We start from the raw sequence: 20,486 nt of genomic DNA, 5'->3' as shown, positions 1-20,486 counted from the left end.
TCCCATCATCTCAGCTCTCGGTGAGCCCCTTATGCATTACACATCTCCTACCAATCGCCTTTACATCTGATACTGTACCTGCACTCCGTGGTACCTGAGGGCAGGCACACGCAGGCTGTGCGATTGGTACCACACGTGGGAGGTGCATGAAATCACCCTCTTTGCTCGCAAACGCGATACGCCATAACCGATTGTGGTATAAACCAGAGTCCCCTCAGGCAAGCACGCGGCAGTACAACACAATAAACATTTACCGGACGAGCGCTCTGAGGCGCATCAGAACGCTTTACTCGTCATTTCTGCACACGCTACCGCCACGCTTCAGCGCAGGCTCCGGGGGCCTGTGGTTCGGCACGGGCTTTCGCCAGCTACTCCAGGGGGCCGGCGCTAGCGGCACGGGGCCGGGGCCGGGGCCGGGGCCGGGGCCGGGCCCCCCTCACTCACCCGGCGCCGGCGGGAGGCGGCGGCGCAGTGATACGAATGTTCCCGGGCTGCTCGCGCCCAATCCACGCCACCCGGGCGCGCCCCCCGCGGTAGGGGTGGCCGCGGCTCGCCCGCCCGCCGCCGCGCTGCCGCCAGGCATGCCGGGAGCGGTAGTTTCTTCTCTCCCAGCTGCCCGTGGGCCCGGGGCGCGGTGCCGCAGCCGCAGGACTACTGCACCCAGAAGGCCCGCGGGCCCCGCGCCCCGTGCCGCCGCGCTCTCCCCGTCAGCGCCTACGATCCCCAGCGCGCTCCGCGGCGCGGCGGCGGGGACCGGGAAGGAGAATCCGGTCCGAGAGGGAGCGGGCCGGCGGGGCGCGGCTGCGCAGAGCGCGGCTTCCTGAGCGTCTGGTGGCGGCGGCCATTTTGTGGTGCTTCTTCCCTCTCCTGGTCGGGCTGCGGTGTCGGGACCTGGCGCGGGGGCGAGACGGAGAGGGGGGAGCCGGGGCCCTCACCCTCACCTTCCCTTCGCCTCCCTGCGCGGCGGAGCCCCCCTCCGGCGCTGCCCCCGGCTGCAGCTGAGAGCGGCGCTCGCCCACCATTATGGAAGACGACGGGCAGCCCAGGACCCTGTGAGTGGGGAGGGGACGGCGGGGCAGCCGCGGGGCCGGGTGGAGGGGCTCCAAGGGTGGGGAGCGAGCTTTGGCGGGCCCTGGGCGGAGAGGGGCGGGGAGGGCCGGGCCGGCGGCGGGGCGAGGCGGGGAGGGGGATGGACTCCCGGAGCCGTGCGTGGCCGGGCCGCGGTGGGGGCGGGGAGGCGCGGGCCGGGCGGTGCGGGGCCGAGGGGCGCGGGGGTCCCGGGGGAGCGGAGGGAAGCGGCGAGCGGGCGGGAGAGGTGCGGAGGGTGCTTGGGAAGGGAGCGTGTGAGGGAGGGAGAGGGAGCGGGGTCCGGAGCCGGCCGCGGGGAGGGGGGAGCGGGTGTCGGCCGAGGAGACCGGGCGGCAGGGGGGGAGAGCGCAGCCGCCGGCAGCGGAGACCGGCAGGGCGCAGGCTTGGCATTGCACCGAGCCGGCGCGAAAACGGGGGAAACTGGAGCTGCCGCCGTGGCTGTGGCGAGAGGACTCGGGATGCGAGCAGGTCTGTGCCCAGTCCCTGGGGACGGCGGCGGGGGGAGCCCCGCTGCGCGGCCTGCGGCACACGCCTAGCCGCGGCCGGGACGACCGGGTCGCGTCGGGTCCCCCGGTCTCGGGTCGTCCCTTCACGGCGGTCCCGGCGCAGGGAAAGTTCTTTGTGTTCTCCTTGCGGTGGGTGGGATGGGAAACGCCGTAAAACGAGACTCCGTAGCGGGCAGATAGAAAAAATTGCTTTTCCCTCCAGTGTTTTACGGTGTGGTTCAATAACGGTCTCTTGGGCTCTGCCAAAGAAATAACTCTATGTTGGCCTTATCTCTCTAGGTAATATTTAATCAGTTGATAGCTGTCATCTGTTTTCTGTTTAAAAAATATATTTTTTGAGGGTTTTTTGGTTGCTGTTTAGTTCTTTCAACTCTACAGGTACGGCTTTGATGAGTTTTCATTGTCCTATTGACTACGAGAGGGGCTAGTACATATGATTAGGAGAGTGTGTCATTCTGATGATTGTTTTAACTGGTTCCTAGATTTTTCAGTTTCCAAAGAATGTGTCGTGCTGTCTGAGCAGTTCAGTGTTTGGGCTGTCTGTGTAGGAAAGGCAGTCTCAACAGTACCACGTTCAGGCTGCCCATGTGAGAAGCGTAGCTCAAGACAGTGGAAATGGAATCTTTGTCTATTTAGTCTTAGGGGTAGTAGCCTTCAGAAAGGCTTTCAAAGATAATGTGGATTGAAGCTCACTGTAAAGAAACTACAGAAAGAGAGTAGGAAACTGTTTCCACTGCCAAAATGATGACTTGGCATTTAAGGCTTTTCCAGGCAATTTGTGTTTTTTTTCTCCTTCCTGTGTCTGCAGAAGTTCTTTTGACTTGTTTATGGTGTAGTATAAGTACTTACTGAGCTCTTACTCTCCGAGATGCATACTTTAAATAAGCATATCTTGGATGCTTTTTGTGTAAACTACCCAAATGATCTGAGTTTCCTTGGCCCTGGTAGTGGATCTAGTTTTCAGAGGGGAAAAGGACAAAGTTACCCAGTGTTTTACTCAGTTTTGTTTTCAAAGTTCTTTTCTCCCCGATTGTCTCCTTTTATATTTTTTTTTAATAAGTGCTATATCTAGACTAAGTTTTAAAATGTTCTCTTACTGGTAACAAGTTTTAGGTACTGTGTTGTGAGTGGGTTCTTATTACTAACGCATCCGTCAATTACCTGATTTAGCCCACAGTTACTGACAAGGTAGAAATTACATTTGTACTGAGATGTCTGAGAAAGCATCTCTGCAGCTGCCCAAGATGCTTTGTTGCACACATGTGACTCTCAGTGTAATTGGTAAAGCTAATAAACAGCATACACATTAATTTCCTAGTAGTTTTGTAGTAACCACAGTCAATGTAGCTTGGCTTTCCTCTAATTGTTTGAGGGTTTTTTTGATAGAACACAAATTCCCCTGTAATTTTTCTTCCATCTCCCTCTTGTCCCTACTTTTATCTGAAATATCTTTTAAATATAGGGTTACCAGTTGTGTGTTAAAGATGATTATCCTGGGTAGTACTTCTCATGTAGAGCAGTTATGATCTCATACAGATAAAATTCACTGGTTCCCGAGAACAGCTAATAGCATCCTAAGTTGATCTCCTTGTTTTTGTTTGGTTGGTTTGAGGAAGGGGTAAGTGAAGAACAAACTTTTTCAATAGCTGTTTGAGCACATGCATAAGCACCTGGTTGATAGTTTAAGTGATACTTTATGAATGTCTTTGGTGTTTCATTTATTCCTTCAGGAACACAACCCCTAAACACGTAGGTTAGGAAGGAATTTTCTTGTTTGACACTTACAAGCATTTTTTTAAACTATGTACAGAAAAACCCACCTCACCACTGTTCACTTACCATTTATGCCTGTCTTCAGTATCTCAGGAATAATAATTGTTTCCAATTGCAGTACTTACAGGACTGCTGTTTTCAGTCATGATAGGTCAGTCATGAGCCTCTAAGAATTCAAAATATCTTCTGAGGCTTAATATAGAAAACAGGCACCATTTGCGTCTTTATTTCTCACATTTCATGACTTGTAGACCTTTATAGAAACGTGAAGAATAACGTTCAGTATTTTCTGCCTAAAAGTTTTGCTTACTGCTCTAAACAGTTTGAGGAAGGGGAGCCTTGCTGTAGGATTTGTCACACCCCTCAAATCAAATGTGATACAGAAAATTCACTAAATGGAATTTTTTAGCTGGTCCAAAAATGAACAGTGGGTTTCAGATTTTTTTTTTTTGTAGATACTCGAAAGCTCTTTTTTGTGCCTACTGTCAGATGTCCTTCCCTCACAAGCTGTATCAAAATCCTGTCTCTAAAGTGGAAACTAGACTAGCAGAAACCTAATGTGTTGCTAGTGTTCTCAGCTGTCACAGATAGCCATAAGGAAGGTTCCAAATTTATATGTTTTTCTTATCAATGGTTTTAGAAAAAACCGTCATGAACAGTCACTGAATATCTACAAGTTGTTATATCATTAGCTTTGCTGTGTTATATTCTTAGTGTCATGGAATTTGGATGGGGCACAGAAGTAAGAGTTCAGCTGTGAACAGGGAGCTGGATTAGCTTCTCTCCTTTCAGTTCATCCCTCTTGCAGGGGAATATTGTCTGCTGGTGGAGCCTGCAGAGTGGATTTTTCTTGGTATAGTTTTATTTCCGGTAGCTCACTAACTAGAGAGATGCTGCTAGAGTTTCTAGGAGATTTTCACTGCATCAGTTCCCTGATTGCTTATCATACTTTCTAATGTGAAGATGGAATCTGGCATTTCTTGCATGTTATCTGTGTGAGTGTGAAAACATTTACTATCTTTCCTCCAAGTAGTTATGTAGGGGGGTTTGTGGACCTAAAGGTAGTGGCTGTAGGTGTCCCTTTCTTCCCTGTCTAGTGTGTGTAAAAACATGTTTACAAAGAGGAATTTGCTGTTCAAGCCAAAGAGTTTAATTCCAAAACTCATTGCTTACTGATATATACTTCTCTTATTCTTTATATTCTACAAGAATATATTCTATATATTATATTCTGCTTATTTTGTTTTCATAAGGTAGATTAGAAAATACTGTGTTAGGTCATATCATGGATAAAGTGAGCTCAAAAAGGTAAAACTGGGTGCCCCAATAGGCCGGGTTATGTGATGGGTGATTAGTGTCAGCTGAGGAAAGCTTTGTGTTTCAGAAAGCTAAGGTTTCCCTTCCTAATGTGTTGAGTACATTTCTGCCCTTAGTTATATAGTATCCAAACATTGCATGCTGAAGATGTTTGCTCCTATGATTGTCATCTTTAGGGCTCTGAAGAGGATAATGTTACCGCAGGCCACTTAAAGATGTGAAAGAAACCATCAAGTCCTATTTTTTAGTGTGTTGTTTCAAATTTGTAGATGTTTGTATTCCCATATTTTACACGCAGTTCTAGAGGTTTGAGTCCCTGTGGATGTTGTCCTTGTTATGTGAACTTTTTATTGTGAGGTATTCTCAGCATGTGTGTTGCTCAAGTTTCAGTGTTAGCAACTTGTGAAAGGTATGAATGCCTTCTGACTGTGGTAACACAGGGCAGTGTTTATCACACACATTTAGACACTTAATGCACTATTAGGACTTTACATCCCATTTTTATCTAACAACAAGGTGGTTTAGTACTAAGCTGCTGTTTTTTATGAAAAAGCAACTCATTCCATAGCTAAAGGTTCTAAAACAATATTCTAACTCACAACTGTCTTGATGAAGACATAGTTGCATGGGAAAACCACATAGTCTCTCTTTTAGCGGTATAGTAGGTAGTAATCTATCTTACCTCACTTGAATAGATTTCTAAGGAATGGCTTTTCCTGGGTTGTTTTTTTTCAGACCAAGAGCAGTTCTTCAGATTGCTTTTCAGAGTTGTTGCCTTTCCAACATAGATATTGATATTGTGCAGAAGCAGCTGAGGTTTTGGTTTTCTATAGTGTAAATTGTCCTCCGTGCTATACCTAATTTTTGCAGTAGAAATAATGTTAACGGGACTTCTCTATATGTAATGTCATGTCAGTGCTACAATACAGGTGCTTTTATCAGTGTGCTCTTAAGCTGTGGTGTTAACTGATACTGTTCTGCAACATGCAAAGGGAACAAGTACTAGTAGTAAGTTCACAGCAGTACTGACAGTTTATGTGGGAATTCCTACTGGTAATTAGATTTTCCATCTGATTTTTAGTAGTGTCTGCAAACGTTAGTATTTCCATTTAAACCTGTTAGTGATTTAGAGTTTAATCCTGGTGAATGATTAACAAAAATTTAGTTAAGGTTTGAGAGAGGAGGTGTGGATAAATGTTTAACTGTGAAATTTTCCAAGTAGCAAATTGAAAAGTCAGTGTGATGGGGAATCTGCAGTTCTTAACTTGAACAGAAATGCTTCATAACGATACAGGCTGCAAATTTAACTCCTATGAATGTCTTCTGTAGATTCATATATATTTAGTAATAAAGTAATGAGTAAATGGGAGCTTTTAATGGATGTTTCTATATTCAGGTGATGTGATTCTCAAGAAACTCACTCTGGATTTAGTGTAGCATTTGAGTTGTGACTGAGAAAGCACGGAGCTGTTTTGTAGTTATTGAGAGAATAACATCACCAAAAATCGGTTGATATGGAAACAAATGGTGTCCATTTTAGTTTTGCTGAAGATGGATGGAAGTCCAGTTGACAAACACAGAGATTGCTTTTCAAAGCTTTTAAAGAGATGCCCATGAAGCAGAAGTGTGCACTTAAATTGCTGCACTCAAAAGAGTGTTCAGCTTATGCTGGTTCACATTTATGTTCGCTGAAGTGTATTGACAGCTGAGACTGACTTTAGTTTACTGTATTATGACATGTCATAATAGATCAGAGTAAAATTATTAAAATGTATCTTATTTCAACAGCTAAATCACAGTTCTGCTCGTGTTGTTGGTTGCATTTGAATACTTTGTCATGACAGGCTTACTCTCAAAGATAACGCACGTCCCTGTGCTGATGACTTTGAGCTCTGTTGCTGTGACAAGCCTTTCTCTTAACTGATCGCTTTGTTTACAATTTGATTACAAATTAGTCACTTCTTTTTTAAGAGTTCAGTTTTGCATGCATTGCTCTCAGCCATCTCTGTGACCTGGTTTTACTTTTTGGAAGTGTAAAATGAGTATCTAGAGGTAGTTCTACAACCCTGCTGTTGGGTTTCTGGCTATCTGGTTAAATTCAGGACACTTGTCAAACTTGATAGGTATTTCAAACCTTGGAATTATTTCTAAGGCTTTATGAATAAAGAAATGAGGAAGTATGAATGATATTAAAATAACACTGTTAACAATTCAGGGAGTTTTACAGAAGTGGTAGCTGTTGAGATAGGTGCTGTGTGGAGCCTTCCTATGGCATAATGCTGCATATATTGTCTTGCCTATGGGCGAGTGGACTGGTTTTCCAAATGCTCAGGAAAACAGAAAAATTGAGTTGGTTGTTTGCAGGGCATAATTGCAGACAATTTATGTCTGATAGCTGCTACTGAAGTAATAGGAGGTAGATGTGGGTTTGTACCCAAATTCAGAAGTAGTCTTGATTTGATCTTCAGTGGGAAGAGAAAACATCTTTGCCTACTTAGTTGATGGTTCTGCCCAACGTTCTTGAGCAGTGTTTCCTGCTTTTGACATTTCTCTGCCAAAGAAATGATTGGCATTGGATCTCGGTGTCCAATGTTGTGTTTGAATCAAGCTTCATGTTCTCAGTTGTGTGGCCAACATTACGATTTAGAAACCACGTGAATGCTGCATGAAAACTGTATCCTAAAATAATTCCTAAATCCTGTCTTTAAGATCCCTGGGATATTTAAGGGGATACTTCTGTTGTAATAATTTAAGATTTTAAAATCATGTTTGGTTTTGAAAAGATGAAAATTTCTGGTTTAAAGTGTTGGTTTTTTGTTTCCTTGTGTAGCTATGTAGGAAACCTCTCCAGAGATGTGACTGAAGTTCTTATACTTCAGTTATTCAGCCAGATTGGACCATGCAAAAGCTGTAAAATGATAACAGAGGTAAGGCCTTCCACATCCAGGAGGGTAGCAAACATAGTGTAACTTAGGATGAAGTTGTGAAAAATAAAGGGAGTTGGGGACTTCTTTTGATGTTACTGGTAGTGATTGGTTTTTTTAGGTTGACTATGTTTGACTTTGGGGATAACCTTTTGCAGAAGCAAGTTCTTGTTCTGTACAGTCCTGTACTTTTGCCTGTAGCCCTGACATACCTTTTACCAGCTGTTGATGAGATTCCACCTTTTTAAAAGCCTGTTACCCTCTCTTTTCAGAACCATGTTGTTCTGACAACAGGATACCCTGTTTCAAGTGTTATTCCTGGCTATTTCATACGGTTTTGCTTTATTTGAACATGAGCCTCAGTAATTCTTTCTCAAATAAATGCTTCTTGAGTATAGGTGAAAAGTAGAAAGTCCTTTAAAGTAAGGCTCTCGTGGAGCCTCTTTGTACCAACATGAATAGCTCTTGTCAGTTCTTATTCTATTTTTTTCTTGAAACAAAGCGACAAATTTTCCCAAGTATTCCAGATAAAGTCTTTTGTATAATGTGTTGGTAAGTATTAATGCTTTCTTCTCTCTGTTGTAAATATTATAATACATTTAGGATTGGTAGCTGTTTCTGTGATCTTGTTGACACATCCTAGGCAACTTCTCGCTCCTTAATGTTTTTCGTCTTTCTGCATTTACAACTGATACACTTGGAGCAGACAGGGACTAACGGGAGCTTTTGCTGGGTTTAATCTTCAGTTCTTCAGCTCTGGTTTTCTGTGTGCTCTTTCTACTTTTTCCTACTTCTTACGCTTCATACTAACTTGTAATTACAGGTTCCTCAAGTCATGTTATTTTTTTTTAAGGTTGTTAGTGAAAGCCTTAAAAGGCAAGTCTTGTGAACAGACTTCTTTAGGAACATTGCTAGTAATTCCTCTATAGCTGTCTTTTCCTTTCAATGTGACACACTGCTTTTTTGCTTTTTAACTGCTTATTTCCCACCCAGTGCTTGTTTAATCTCTTTTTTGTCTTAACTCATAATTTCCCACGAGGCACTTCATTAAAACTTTTTAGTCAAGAGCCCTGCAACGTTTTCTGTAAGTTTATTAGAGAAAGAGAACTAAACAGAAAGGTAACAGAACACAGGTTTTCTCTGAAGAAGCAGTTATATCATAGACTCTCCAGAAATAAGGTGCTGTTGTTCCGGCCTTTGGCTGCTCAAGAGATGTTAGCATCAGTTTGATTTCTTGAGAATCAGGTGAGAAATTCCAACATTCAGCTTATCTTGATTGAGACTTTGTGGTTTTAAGATTCTTCATAACCATAGAAATAACAAGTGAGACATCTTTATGAAACAAGCAGATAAACAGAAAGCTTCTTGTAGCTGTATTGAGTGACATGGAGGTGAATGCACTGGACTGACCTTAACACCTGTCACCGAGCAGTCAACGACGGCAGGTTGGATTCTAGACTGGAACTGGCCTGCAGCTACAACACTTGAAGTGTCAGAGTACCTGTCCACACTGTCCATCCTTCTAATCAGCGTGTTGTAAACTTGTCATAGGCACCAAGTTACATTTAAGTGGTTCTTGCCTGACCATTGTTATTGTTGTTGTTGCCTCCATCGGTCAAGTTTATACCTGAATGTTTTAAAAAGCGCTTTTTTTCTTGCTCTCGCTTTAGCCAGGTGTATTGAATGTTTGCTCACCCTTTTTCATTTGTAGAATATGTGACGTGAACGTGTCAAGTGTTTAGAGATTTCAGGTGTTTATTTTGGGGGTATATAATAGGGGTGGTGTGACTACTACAGATAGCTGAAACACCTACTAAAGATCTGGGCACTTGCAATAGAGGCTCACCTCATGTCCAGACAAATTCCAAGCGCTAAAGAAGATCTCTCTGCAATCTAAAATTGCACTGCACTTGAAGCAAAAATTGCACTCAATCTATAAAGGCCTTAAATGAGTTTGCCCAATCTTGTTTTCATTGCTACAGAAGAAAAGTGATATGGGAAGAAGAGTGAATTAAAGGTTCACTATTTTAGGGCATCTGGGGGATGAATGTACTGTCAGACCACTTCGTGGTTGTTGTGACATAAGCTCTTTTTACTACCTCAGGTATATTTTCTCTCATCTGTTCATTTTGGATCAGTTAGAGATCTAGCACTGACTGTGTTTAGAAGGATGATTTCAGACTCCTTGTAGGCGTGTAAAGACCTTGTGATCAGTATGGCTACTAGGTTTTAATAGCTTCTCTCGTTCGGATGTAGACAGAACTGTGGTTGAAGATGTACAATCTAGTTTTATGGGGCAGAGTTAGAATTTCTTTGTCCATATGAGAGTGTACGATTTTTCAGAAGTTAAGTAGTAAAACTGGTAAATGCTTCCTCTTGTTATAGCTATGCTCTACCTAATACTGGCGGAAGTTGATATGCAAGATTACTGGTGCCAAAGCAGTTTCTTTACAAGCTAGACTCTTCCCTGTCCAGGCAAGAAATAATTTTAGTTTAAGCTTAGTATTTATCATCTCTTGGTCCATGTACATGCAGACTAGTTAATGTAGGTATTTTGGTGTAAGCCTCTAGTTTTTGTACTTGTTACATCTTTTGGGCAGATTAGATCCAGGGTTAGAGTTGGCATTCTCATCGTCATTTCCACTTGATCAACTTTTCAGAGAACTTTTTTCTTCTTTGCACTTAACACTCTGGGATGTTTAATACTTCAGTGGGCTTTGCTCATCGGTATTTTTAGAGGTGATTCGAGAGACCATCCTTCAAAAACAGCTTGTTCCCAAGATTTGACAGAACAATCAGTTGATTAGTACCATTTTCCCCTTAGTCAAACTATTTTGAGTCCTTTCAAAGGGGTATTTCCCAGTTGCTGGGTGTAAAATTTCTCACTTGAGACTGAGAATATGCAACTTCTAAGTTGCCTTCTGCTAGTTATTTTGAGGCAAATAAAAGCAAAGAGTTAAGTAGAAAGAGAAAATTGTTGAGAATATAACTGGGGAAGAAACCTTTCTGAATAAGGCAGATGATCATTTTTTACTTTTCTCTCCATTCTTCCCATTCTTCCCCCTTCCTATCCAATCTGCAGGTTACTCTTCTGGTAGCTGGATTATTTTTAGTATAGTTCTGAGGCCTCATTCAAAGTAAACTGTACTTCAAAAATTTCTGGTCCTTTAATAACAAGTCCATCTTAATTCTTGCTTTTAAGTGTAATGTCAAAGGCTATTTCATAAATCTAATGCAAATCATTCTTAAAGTTTCTAGCTATAAGTAATATATTTTCCTGGATTTTCTTCTCAGCAACCCGATAGCAGAAGGGTCAACTCTTCTGTTGGATTTTCTGTTTTGCAGCATACAAGCAATGACCCTTATTGCTTTGTGGAATTTTATGAACACAGAGATGCAGCTGCTGCATTAGCTGCTATGAATGGGAGAAAAATTTTGGGAAAGGTAAGTTGCTTGCCTTCTAACCTTCAATTTAAGGAATATAGGTTTGTGTAAAAATGTTACTAAAACTATGAGGCATTCATTTTGTTGAAGATGTTTCTCAGGGCTAAATATTGTTAGAGTCTGATTTTGAAACTACTGATTTAAGGTAGTAAGTCCTGTAGAGGAACTTAAAGTTTGTGATGTTTTAATTCTGACCACATTTTGCATTGAGTGATGGTTTGTAAAGATTGACAATCGTAACCCACCTTTGAATGAACTTACAAAATGTGAGAAATTTGTGAATTTATACTAAATCTTATACTTATTTTCAGGAGGTCAAAGTAAACTGGGCAACAACACCAAGTAGCCAGAAAAAAGATACATCCAGTAAGTAAAACAATGCCACAGTATCACTTTACCCAAATACTTCACAATGTGGTAATAGTTTCTCCTAAATGTATTTAAACGTAACTTTTCTCCTTCCCATCTTGTGTTTAATAGAGTTTAGCAAACTAATTCTTCTGTTTCTGCTTTACAACTGGGGAAACTGGAGTGGACAGATTAAATTGCTGCTACTCATCAAGTGGAATCCCGGGCGTTCCTGGTTCCCAGGGCTGTGTGCAGAGCATCACTTTCTGTGGAGTTGAAATTTCAGATAGCAGTTAAATATTTGATTAGTAAATTATTTATTTTCAGATCACTTCCATGTGTTCGTTGGGGATTTAAGTCCAGAAATAACAACAGAAGACATCAAGTCAGCATTTGCTCCTTTTGGTAAAATATCGTAAGTATCATTGTAAACGTTTCCAATATCAGTTAGAAAATATGACAGTGAAAGTTTGTTTCTGGGTTGAAATGTTACTACTTACCTTTATAGATAATCTTTTTGATGTTGATTTCCTTGTGTTGGGTTGGGCAGTAAAGAGGGGTTATTGTTTCATCTCCCTGTCTATCATGATTGTAAATACAGTAATGCAATTGTGCTCTGGTTTTGCTGAAAGCAATGTGCTTTTAACCTAATTTATATGCTAATATCCTTCAACTTTAAAATTTAATTACTGTTCCTAAGTGTGACTTCTTGTTCAGAATGTGTACAGAGTAGTGACTTGACAACTGGTATCTGTTGCACCTTGGGTGTGTTTTGTATGCATTCATACTGTGTTTGCTAGACAGTACAGAAAACTGGGCAATCAGAATTGAATTTTTTGAAGCAGCTAGTTGAACAACTTGGGAATGTTTTGGGAAAAGCTGATGCTTAAGAGATTGAAATCTCCTGTTTCAAATAAGAGGGGATGAATTAAGACTACAGAATTTAAATGAGAGAATGGTGGATTTACAATATGTGCACATCTGCCAGTTAAGAGAATGTTTCTTTAAACTTCTCTCTTCAAACTAAACCACCTGGTGTTTTATTTGAACATATTTAACGTTACAAGAATCCTTGTGAGTGCCAAAGTGTGTTTGTCTTTAAGAATGCTGCTACAAAAAAAAGTCTGTTCATCAGTCTATAAAAATCTTTCAAAGTTGCACATGAACGTTTTTGTACTACTTTACAGGAATATGTTTCTAAGAACAAAATTCTTATTTTTCTCTTGTTCTGTACTCGTATTTGAATCATAAAATCTTATTTCTTACCTCTGCTGTTTTGTTTACTTTGCTTTTTGTCTCTTAATGTGGTAAGTAGTATTGTTTTAAAAATCAATTTAAAGAGAATAATTCAGGTTTCTGTTTCTCAATCTATATTTATACCTGAGACCTGCAGTTTTTCTAAAGTCCCAGTCACAATTAAAAGTAATAGCATTCTGGTTATTTTGCAGAATTGCTCATAAGAATGGACAGGATCTTGAAGGCTAACTGCAAGGAACTGTGCACACTGGAACTCAGTTGTAGATTTTTTCTCATTTCTATTTATTCTTATTATACATTATTTATATATACATATTTTAGTATTTACATTTTAACATTCTATATTCAGTGCAGTTCTATATTTCCAATCATTTTAACTTACTCACTAAAATTTCTGTGTAAATTTGTTGTTTTCGTACTGGTGTGCTTAGCATTGTTGTTAGTTTTATTCTCCTTTCTTAAATTTCTGAAAATGTCAATTTTTCAAAATTTACAGCTACCCAAACTCCAAAATGATGGTAGAGAATTGACCAAGAAAAATAAAGAAATCTGTTAACAGGCCATGTATGCCTTTTAATTCCTATTTTTTCCTCTTTTTCGATTTTTTAATATTTCATATATTTTGTATCACTAGGCAGAAGACATTTAACTATTTAGAAAATGCATGGTAAATTAGATAGAATTGTTACAGTAATTTATAGAACAGTAAACCTTAGAGGACCCTAGCCAATAGAATATTAGAAAAGGAAACTTTGTTTCTCTTGTACTTCAAATTTGAACATTCTAGTTGTAGCCAGTATAGGTTATGTGGATAGGTTGCATGTTTATTACATGTTATTTTTTTTGTCCTACTGCTTTTTTCTAACAGGTAAAGGAGCAATAGGGAGAGTTCAGGATTGACTGTAGTTTTAGGGCTAACTGAATTGATAAGAAAAAATTATGCTCACGATACAGTGTGTGTGGTTCCTTTTAGTTTTTATTTTGCAGGTTATTAATATTACCCTCATATAGCTGTGCTTCTTTTCACAGGGATGCACGGGTAGTTAAAGATATGGCAACTGGAAAGTCAAAAGGCTATGGTTTTGTATCTTTTTATAACAAACTGGTGAGTAATCACGACCTGGGTCTGAAATAATCACCCGATTTCCACTTCTGTGTATGTTCACTAAGTGTCAGCCTTTCCCAAGGGAAATAACTTTGTGTGTATGGGTTAAATGTACTTCATCGTGGTTAAGGCTTGAAACCATTCAGATGACAGCAGTGCTGTGAGAACATTGGGAAAAAAACGATTTGAGAAGGTGAAGGAAGGTTCCTGAGCACAGAAAGCTTGTTTAGCTGTGTTAGGGGTTGCTCAGCTTCGTCGGTGGAGCCACCTCTCCTGCAGTGCAGTGGGTGCAATGCAGCAGGTTTGGAGTTTGGCAGGTTTAGCTTCATGCCAGAGCTCTGATCTTGCTGGTGAGCCTAATGCAGCCGAGAGCGCCACACAGTGAAGTGTGCCTGGATGTATTTGCTTGAGTTCTGCCCTCAGGAAAGCTCTTGGTTGGTCCTTTGCTTGAGTTGTTAGAGCACTTAAAATCGAAGATGGTTCTTTGTGTTGAGGCAATTAATTTGCAGCTAAGAGTTGATTCTGGACTTAAAAAGCGTTTTGCTCGTGTATTGTAAAACTGAAGGTTGATCTTGGTTTGGTATTGAATGGTTCTAAATAATAGATAGTACTATGCATGCTTAGGAAAAAACTGCCTCCCACCAGTGATTAGTATCTCTTTCTAATACAGATCTGTGGAATTTAATCAGGATAGAACCGATAGAAATAGCGCTGTGCCTTACCATTTACAGCCCTACAATTAACACAACGAGAAATTGGTGGTAATTTGGAACTTAAAGAACTGTTTGTCAGTAAGAAATTTGTGAAAATTGTTGAGCTGGATGTGTTTAGGATATGTTTAGGAAAATGTAAAACATTTTTCCTTAAATATTTTGCATAGGAAAAAGACACACAGTTAAGAATTTTAGGCATCTAAGCCTGTTTGTGTGGTCACAAGTCCTGCGTGTTAAGACTGATTTTTCTGTCTTCTAGAACAGTTATCTGGAGAGAAATCTTAATCAGAAAAAAAAAAAGGAATTTCTTCAGAGTTGCAAATGCCATATTACAGTTGAATGCCTTTGATTTAGTGTATTTTTCAGCTTCTGTGACCGGAGGGGAATGTTACAGTCATGCAGGATGGAAGCTACTGAGTTCTTTTAAGAACGAGCCATAAAACCTTCAATTTAAAATCTGTTTTCCTTCTGCAAAATTTGTGGTTGGATTCTAAATGCAATACTGAAAAGTACTTTTAAAATTTGTGTCCTCATTGCTGTTCATCCAAACAGCAGCCGCACCTGAAGGCTTATGACTTTCCCGAGCTGGTCGTTTAAGGCCTAGTTTCCGAGTGTGTTCCCAGACTTCACGTACTCCAGCCTGAGGTCTTAATGCACACCACGCTTAGAAGACAGTCAGACTCCTAAATTGACCTGCAACAGTAACAAATGTTACTCGGGTTACATCTGGGGATGTTTTTAGCAAGGGATTTTGGTGATTAAGAAGTCTTTCTTGAGTTTCCATCTGTTACTATTAAATACACTTTGTGTATTCTGTTTTTAATACAGACAATTAGCAAAATAGTTTTGTGATTATTAGAATTATAGTGGCTCTATTTCACTAATTACTTCTGACATCTGTATGACCTTTGTACTTTTATGTGCAGCCTTCAAATATTGTAATATAGGTGTTTGTTTTGCAAAAGCAGTGTATGTATTGTAGTTGACTTCTAACCTGAGTGTTGAAAATAGGGATGGGAAGAAGGGACTATTACTGTTTTTATCAACTAAGACTTTCTTAGAAGTGAACTTGAACATAGTAGTTGCTTGGATGGGTACTAACCTTTATTTTCATCTCTTTAGGATGCAGAAAATGCTATTGTACACATGGGAGGCCAGTGGCTGGGAGGCCGGCAGATCAGAACTAACTGGGCAACACGGAAACCACCAGCCCCCAAAAGTACACAAGAAAGTAAGACCTTTGTGTAGTGCTGTGCTGTGTTTGCTCTCTGCATGTCACTGGTCACTGGAGGAATAAAACATTGTGCTTCCAAAATCATGTCACTTAATTACATGTCTAACTTGACTTCCAGATCTTAAAGAATAGATATTGTTGGTGTATATACCAGTGGTGGCACTACTGGTCTGTTGTAAAATACTGAATGTGTTTGTTAAATGTGTAAGTCATACTTGTGTACGAGGTAAGTATCTGGGACTCTGGTTGCTGTTAGCCTGCTGCTTACAACCATCTTCTCTCTTTATAGATAATACAAAACAGTTGAGATTTGAAGATGTAGTAAATCAGTCAAGTCCAAAAAATTGTACTGTGTACTGTGGAGGAATTGCCTCTGGGCTAACAGGTACGATTTATTATGGTGTTTTGGTGTTTTTTAATTATTATTGGAGCTTTTTGGACACCAAGATACTTACTAATTCCAAAAATGTTGTATGTTGTAGATCAGCTTATGAGACAGACTTTTTCACCATTTGGACAGATTATGGAAATAAGAGTCTTTCCAGAAAAAGGTTACTCATTTGTCAGGTAAGGACAGAAAAAAATACAATCTGTGCTTGTGTTCGTGTAGTGATGTTTTGTCTTTCTGTAGTTACACTTGATTGAACTTCTGCTGATAAATTAAAGGCTGTCACTGTATGTTCACTGTGTGTTTGAGTTTTTAAAAGTGGATGCTGACCTTTTTACCCGAGAAGGTGAGTACCTGAAAGCAGATCTTTCTCTCTGAATTTATGTATGGAGTTACTGTTTTGTAACAATCAGATGAAAGTACTATAAAGTAACATTAGTTTGTTTTTACATTCCTTAGATTTTCTACCCATGAAAGTGCAGCACATGCTATTGTTTCAGTTAATGGAACCACAATTGAAGGACATGTTGTAAAGTGTTACTGGGGTAAAGAATCCCCTGATATGACTAAAAACTTCCAACAGGTAACTGCATCTTAACCTTTTTTTGTTACATTACAGAAGCAGTTGTGTATATACCTGTAATGCCTTCCCAGTTACAACAGCTAAATTTGGTGGTGGTAGAGTTCTTATGAAATTCCATGTTCTGTCTCAGTTATGTTCCAGTTGTTCGTCAAATTAGGCTAGTGATTTTGGTGGAATATGTGTCACTGTCTTCTGGATATGACTCAAGATAGGGAGAAACTTTGAGGTCATTCTGATTCTTGCTAGTTCACTAACTGCAGACTAGGTAGCTATCCAACCAAATATTCTTTGGTATTTAAAACAGACACAAAAATGTTTCTTGGTACAAGCATCTTAAGTCACAGTGATGTCTTAGAAATCTGATCTCATTGATTGCCTTTGCCCTGTGATTCATAGAGCCAAAAATGTTACCTTCAGCAGCACGAAAGGAACATTGTCCATCTCTAGAACCTTTAAGTACCATAATTTATTCTCTCCTTAGGTGGATTATAGCCAGTGGGGGCAATGGAGCCAAGTATATGGAAATCCACAACAATACGGGCAATATATGGCTAATGGGTGGCAAGTACCATCGTATGGAATGTACGGCCAAGCATGGAATCAACAGGGTTTTGGAGTAGAGTGAGTAATTCTATTTCTTTTCTTACATTATTCCAAGAATGTTATGTCTGAGCTTCAAGCTCATTTGGTTCAAAGATTGCACAAGGTTTCAGGCCTTGGGTTTGTTGATTTCCATGGACCAGATAATGGGGTAAGTCGCTCTGACGTGTACTCAGTCACACGTGTTACGTGTAGGGGTGTTCGCAAAGACCTTCATCCATGGTAGAGTTCTGGATGATGGTCTTGTCTGATGTCTAAAGATTTTCTGGATTCTGATTGAGGTGGCAGATCTGAGCCAAGGAGCCTAGGTGTTTGCCTAAAGGATTCACAGCCCTGGAGAGAGGAAAGCACATACTGACATATTAACTTCTGCAGCTGACCTTTGGGCTGGGCTGGAGTCTTCACAACATTTATTTTAACATAGTTTTAAAATAACTTGTTTATGTAATTCTTCATTATTTCTTGCTAATGAAACCTATAAAGCCTTCATGGAGCTATGGCTGGTATTCGTGCCAGGTAGGCATTGGGAAGGTTTTGCATTTCTGCGTCACTGATGTTGACTTACAGCCCCCTGTGTATGTGCCTGCCTTTGGAGGTGGCTGTCCCATGCAGCCTAGTACCTGGGGTTTGTTGGGTTCTTTTCTTTGCTTCATTTTGAAAAAGCTTATGATATTTTCCAGAATCAGGTGTTGTAGCACTTACCCTGAATTGCTCATTAAAGAGAAGAAGAAATTGTTCTGTTGTGGTATGAACAGTAGTGTAGGAAGTTTTTATGGTGGTGAGCTTTATCCAGTCTGTTGTCTTGTAAATAACTTGACTAACTTGTGTGGGTTTTTTTTCTTCCACCTGCTTTCCTTTTTTTAACCATCATGTTTCTTTTTTTTAAGCCAATCTCCATCTGCTGCCTGGATGGGTGGATTTGGTGCTCAACCTGCCCAGGGACAAGGTGCTCCTGTAATACCTAACCAAGCTGGATATGGTATGGCAAGCTACCAAACACAGTGAGCTGGGACTCTGTTTAAAAGTGTGTATTTCATGATAGGCTGCAGTTTCCAGTGACATTCTGAAGACTGGAATGTAGACAATGAAAAAAAGAAAATATTTATTTTAAAAATGGAAATGTTTGGAACCTTTAGCACAGCTTTGCTTTGGTGAAGGACACAAATGTCTTCTAGTTCTGCCTTTTTAAGTTTTTGTTCATGATGGATATGAACATGTTTTCCTTTGTGTACAAAAATTAAAAATAAAGTCAATAAAGACAATTCTGACTACAAATTTTGATATAGTAGGAGAAATGGCTAATGAATTTAATTTAGGTTACCATTCCATCTTTTTTTTTTTTGTTCTGTCCTCAGTGTTTTATATCACTGTGCTTTTTAAGAGAAACGACGGTGAGAAACAGCAAGTTGCTTTTAGTTGAACACACATCCTGAAGTAAGCTGTGGACCAATCATTACAACCTGCTAGACAGTATTGATTTATTCTTTTTCCAGAAACCTATGGGCATAGCTCAGAAACTATGTGTAGGTCTTGGAAGAACTTTTTTAAAAAGATACTTAACTTTTCTACGTGCTTAAAGAAAATAAACTGATACCAAGAATAGTTCAGTCTAAAGTGAAAACCAGTACTGTCTTGAGCAGTTTCACGTAACTTTTACTGTCCACATTCAGGCACACATGAAAACTTTTCAGAGATGGTTTTGCTTATTAAGACTGTAGTAATCTGCATTTAATTTTGAGAAATAAAAACCTTTTTTTGCAAGTATGTTGTTTGTATTCAGCTCAGACAGTCATACTTGTGCTTTTACATGAAGTTTGAAGGCTACACATTGTAAATATTTCATAATTACGGTGTTTCGAAAGCATGCTCAAACATAGAAGTAGCAATGTAATTATTCAAAGTAATACTTAATATACTCTACTGCTTTAAATGCAGTAGATTGACAAGAATGTGCAAGACTGACGTTTCCAAAGTTGGCTATTATGTAAAGTTACATAAAGAACTATAACAAAGAGCCTTAATTTTAATTTCATAAATCTTTAATGCATCACCTTTTTGTCATTAGAAATACGAATTTTTTGCTTTACCTTATTTGGTATGTAAATACCTTGGTTAACAACCTTGTAAACCTCTTTCAAGGTGGTTATAAGTTGTATAGTATCTTGAGTGTTTTGAAAAATCTTGATGTTTTTTAAGTCTAGAAATATTTTGCCCAAGAATTTTTTAACAAGATTGTTAAAAACATCTTATTTTAGAGACTATTCAATGTGCCATTTGGTAAATGGAGATGCAGTTGGAACAGTACACTGAGTTGTGACTTATTTTTAATTAAAGTTTTTGTCTTTCTGGGTGGTTTGCATGTGATGAACCTGTACAGAGGCTGGGCTGTTTGTGTACTGAGTGTGTAAATGGATAAATCATGAAGATGTTTTAAATGGTAAACTTGGGTTATTTCTGAATTATTTTATGGATACATTGATATAAACTGCCTCAATAAATTTGAAGTTGAAAATGAATGTAAGTTAGAGATAAGTACCGTCTCTTACCTGTGACAGCTAGGGGGTGCAAGTGTTTCAGCCTTGTACTGAAACACCGAGGCAGGCACAATTGAAAGAAAAGGCAAGATTTGCAGTGGTAGTTCAGTGAAGCAAGCTTGCATTTTGGAAGAAACTGAATGTTTGGTTTTAGCAGTGATAGTTCTAAATGAGTGTTTGAGAAGCTGCATATTTTATCGTTTCTATTTCTTACTCTGCAGGTGTTGCAAGTTAGAACAGATGTTAAAATGGAAACTTGCAGTTTGTTAAGCCCAGCCAGGTTGTGCAAACAACTACACTTGATGCTGTAGCAAATCATGAGGGATTTTTTTCCTCCTCCTCTACTTGACATGCTAAATAGTACCTTGACTTTTAGATTGGGTTGAAAGTGAGATAGATTGGAAGAGCAATTCAGTTGGCTCGACTGTACCCAGAGAGACTTGTAACTCTGGGCATCTAATGCATGCAATAATGATGGAAGTTAGTGTGGAACCATAAGTGCTTGTGATGACAGAACTGGCCCTTTATCTCTGTTTCTCCTTTATGGTAACTGTAGTGTTTTTCTGATCAAGTTAGGAATCTTGTCTACGAGGACTTTGGTTTTTCTATGACTTTTGTATATATGTGTATATCTACGCGAGGATCGGCCTATACATTGTCGTTTGGGAAGG

General features: G+C 40.0%; 1 protein-coding gene across 6 annotated transcripts; it reads left to right on the top strand.

Annotated features, from left to right (window-relative positions):
• The first annotated feature begins 825 nt into the window (after window positions 1–825).
• TIAL1 (TIA1 cytotoxic granule associated RNA binding protein like 1) lies at window positions 826–19,797 on the top strand. 6 transcript variants are annotated; one of them, XM_062000755.1, is made up of 12 exons: window positions 937–1,052; window positions 7,516–7,612; window positions 10,955–11,053; window positions 11,365–11,419; window positions 11,729–11,816; window positions 13,688–13,763; window positions 15,599–15,707; window positions 16,000–16,095; window positions 16,193–16,277; window positions 16,558–16,681; window positions 17,163–17,302; window positions 18,169–19,797. In XM_062000755.1, the coding sequence occupies exons 1-12, from the start codon at window positions 1,024–1,026 to the stop codon at window positions 18,284–18,286; spliced, it is 1,116 nt and encodes a 371-aa protein (XP_061856739.1). In that variant the 5' UTR covers window positions 937–1,023; the 3' UTR covers window positions 18,287–19,797. The 6 variants fall into 6 exon arrangements, with proteins under 6 accessions (XP_061856742.1, XP_061856739.1, XP_061856738.1 ...); XM_062000754.1 differs by having other exon boundaries at window positions 10,904–11,053; XM_062000758.1 differs by lacking the exon at window positions 7,516–7,612 and having other exon boundaries at window positions 826–1,052.
• Window positions 19,798–20,486: the final 689 nt, after the last annotated feature.

Source organism: Colius striatus, chromosome 8 (assembly GCF_028858725.1).
Source record: "Colius striatus isolate bColStr4 chromosome 8, bColStr4.1.hap1, whole genome shotgun sequence".
NCBI classification, from domain to species: Eukaryota; Metazoa; Chordata; class Aves; order Coliiformes; family Coliidae; genus Colius; species Colius striatus.
Note: the sequence above shows the minus strand (reverse complement) of the source record. Positions and strands in the feature narration are given on the sequence as shown.

What these genes read in the sequence shown, in the direction of transcription:
- TIAL1 (XM_062000754.1), top strand. Translation starts at nt 1,024, where the DNA reads ATGGAAGACGACGGGCAGCCCAGGACCCT. An exon ending in CCAGAAAAAAGATACATCCA is followed by an intron (nt 11,420 to 11,728) that starts GTAAGTAAAACA and finishes ATTTATTTTCAG; the next exon opens with ATCACTTCCATGTGTTCGTT. An exon ending in AATTGCCTCTGGGCTAACAG is followed by an intron (nt 16,096 to 16,192) that starts GTACGATTTATT and finishes TGTATGTTGTAG; the next exon opens with ATCAGCTTATGAGACAGACT.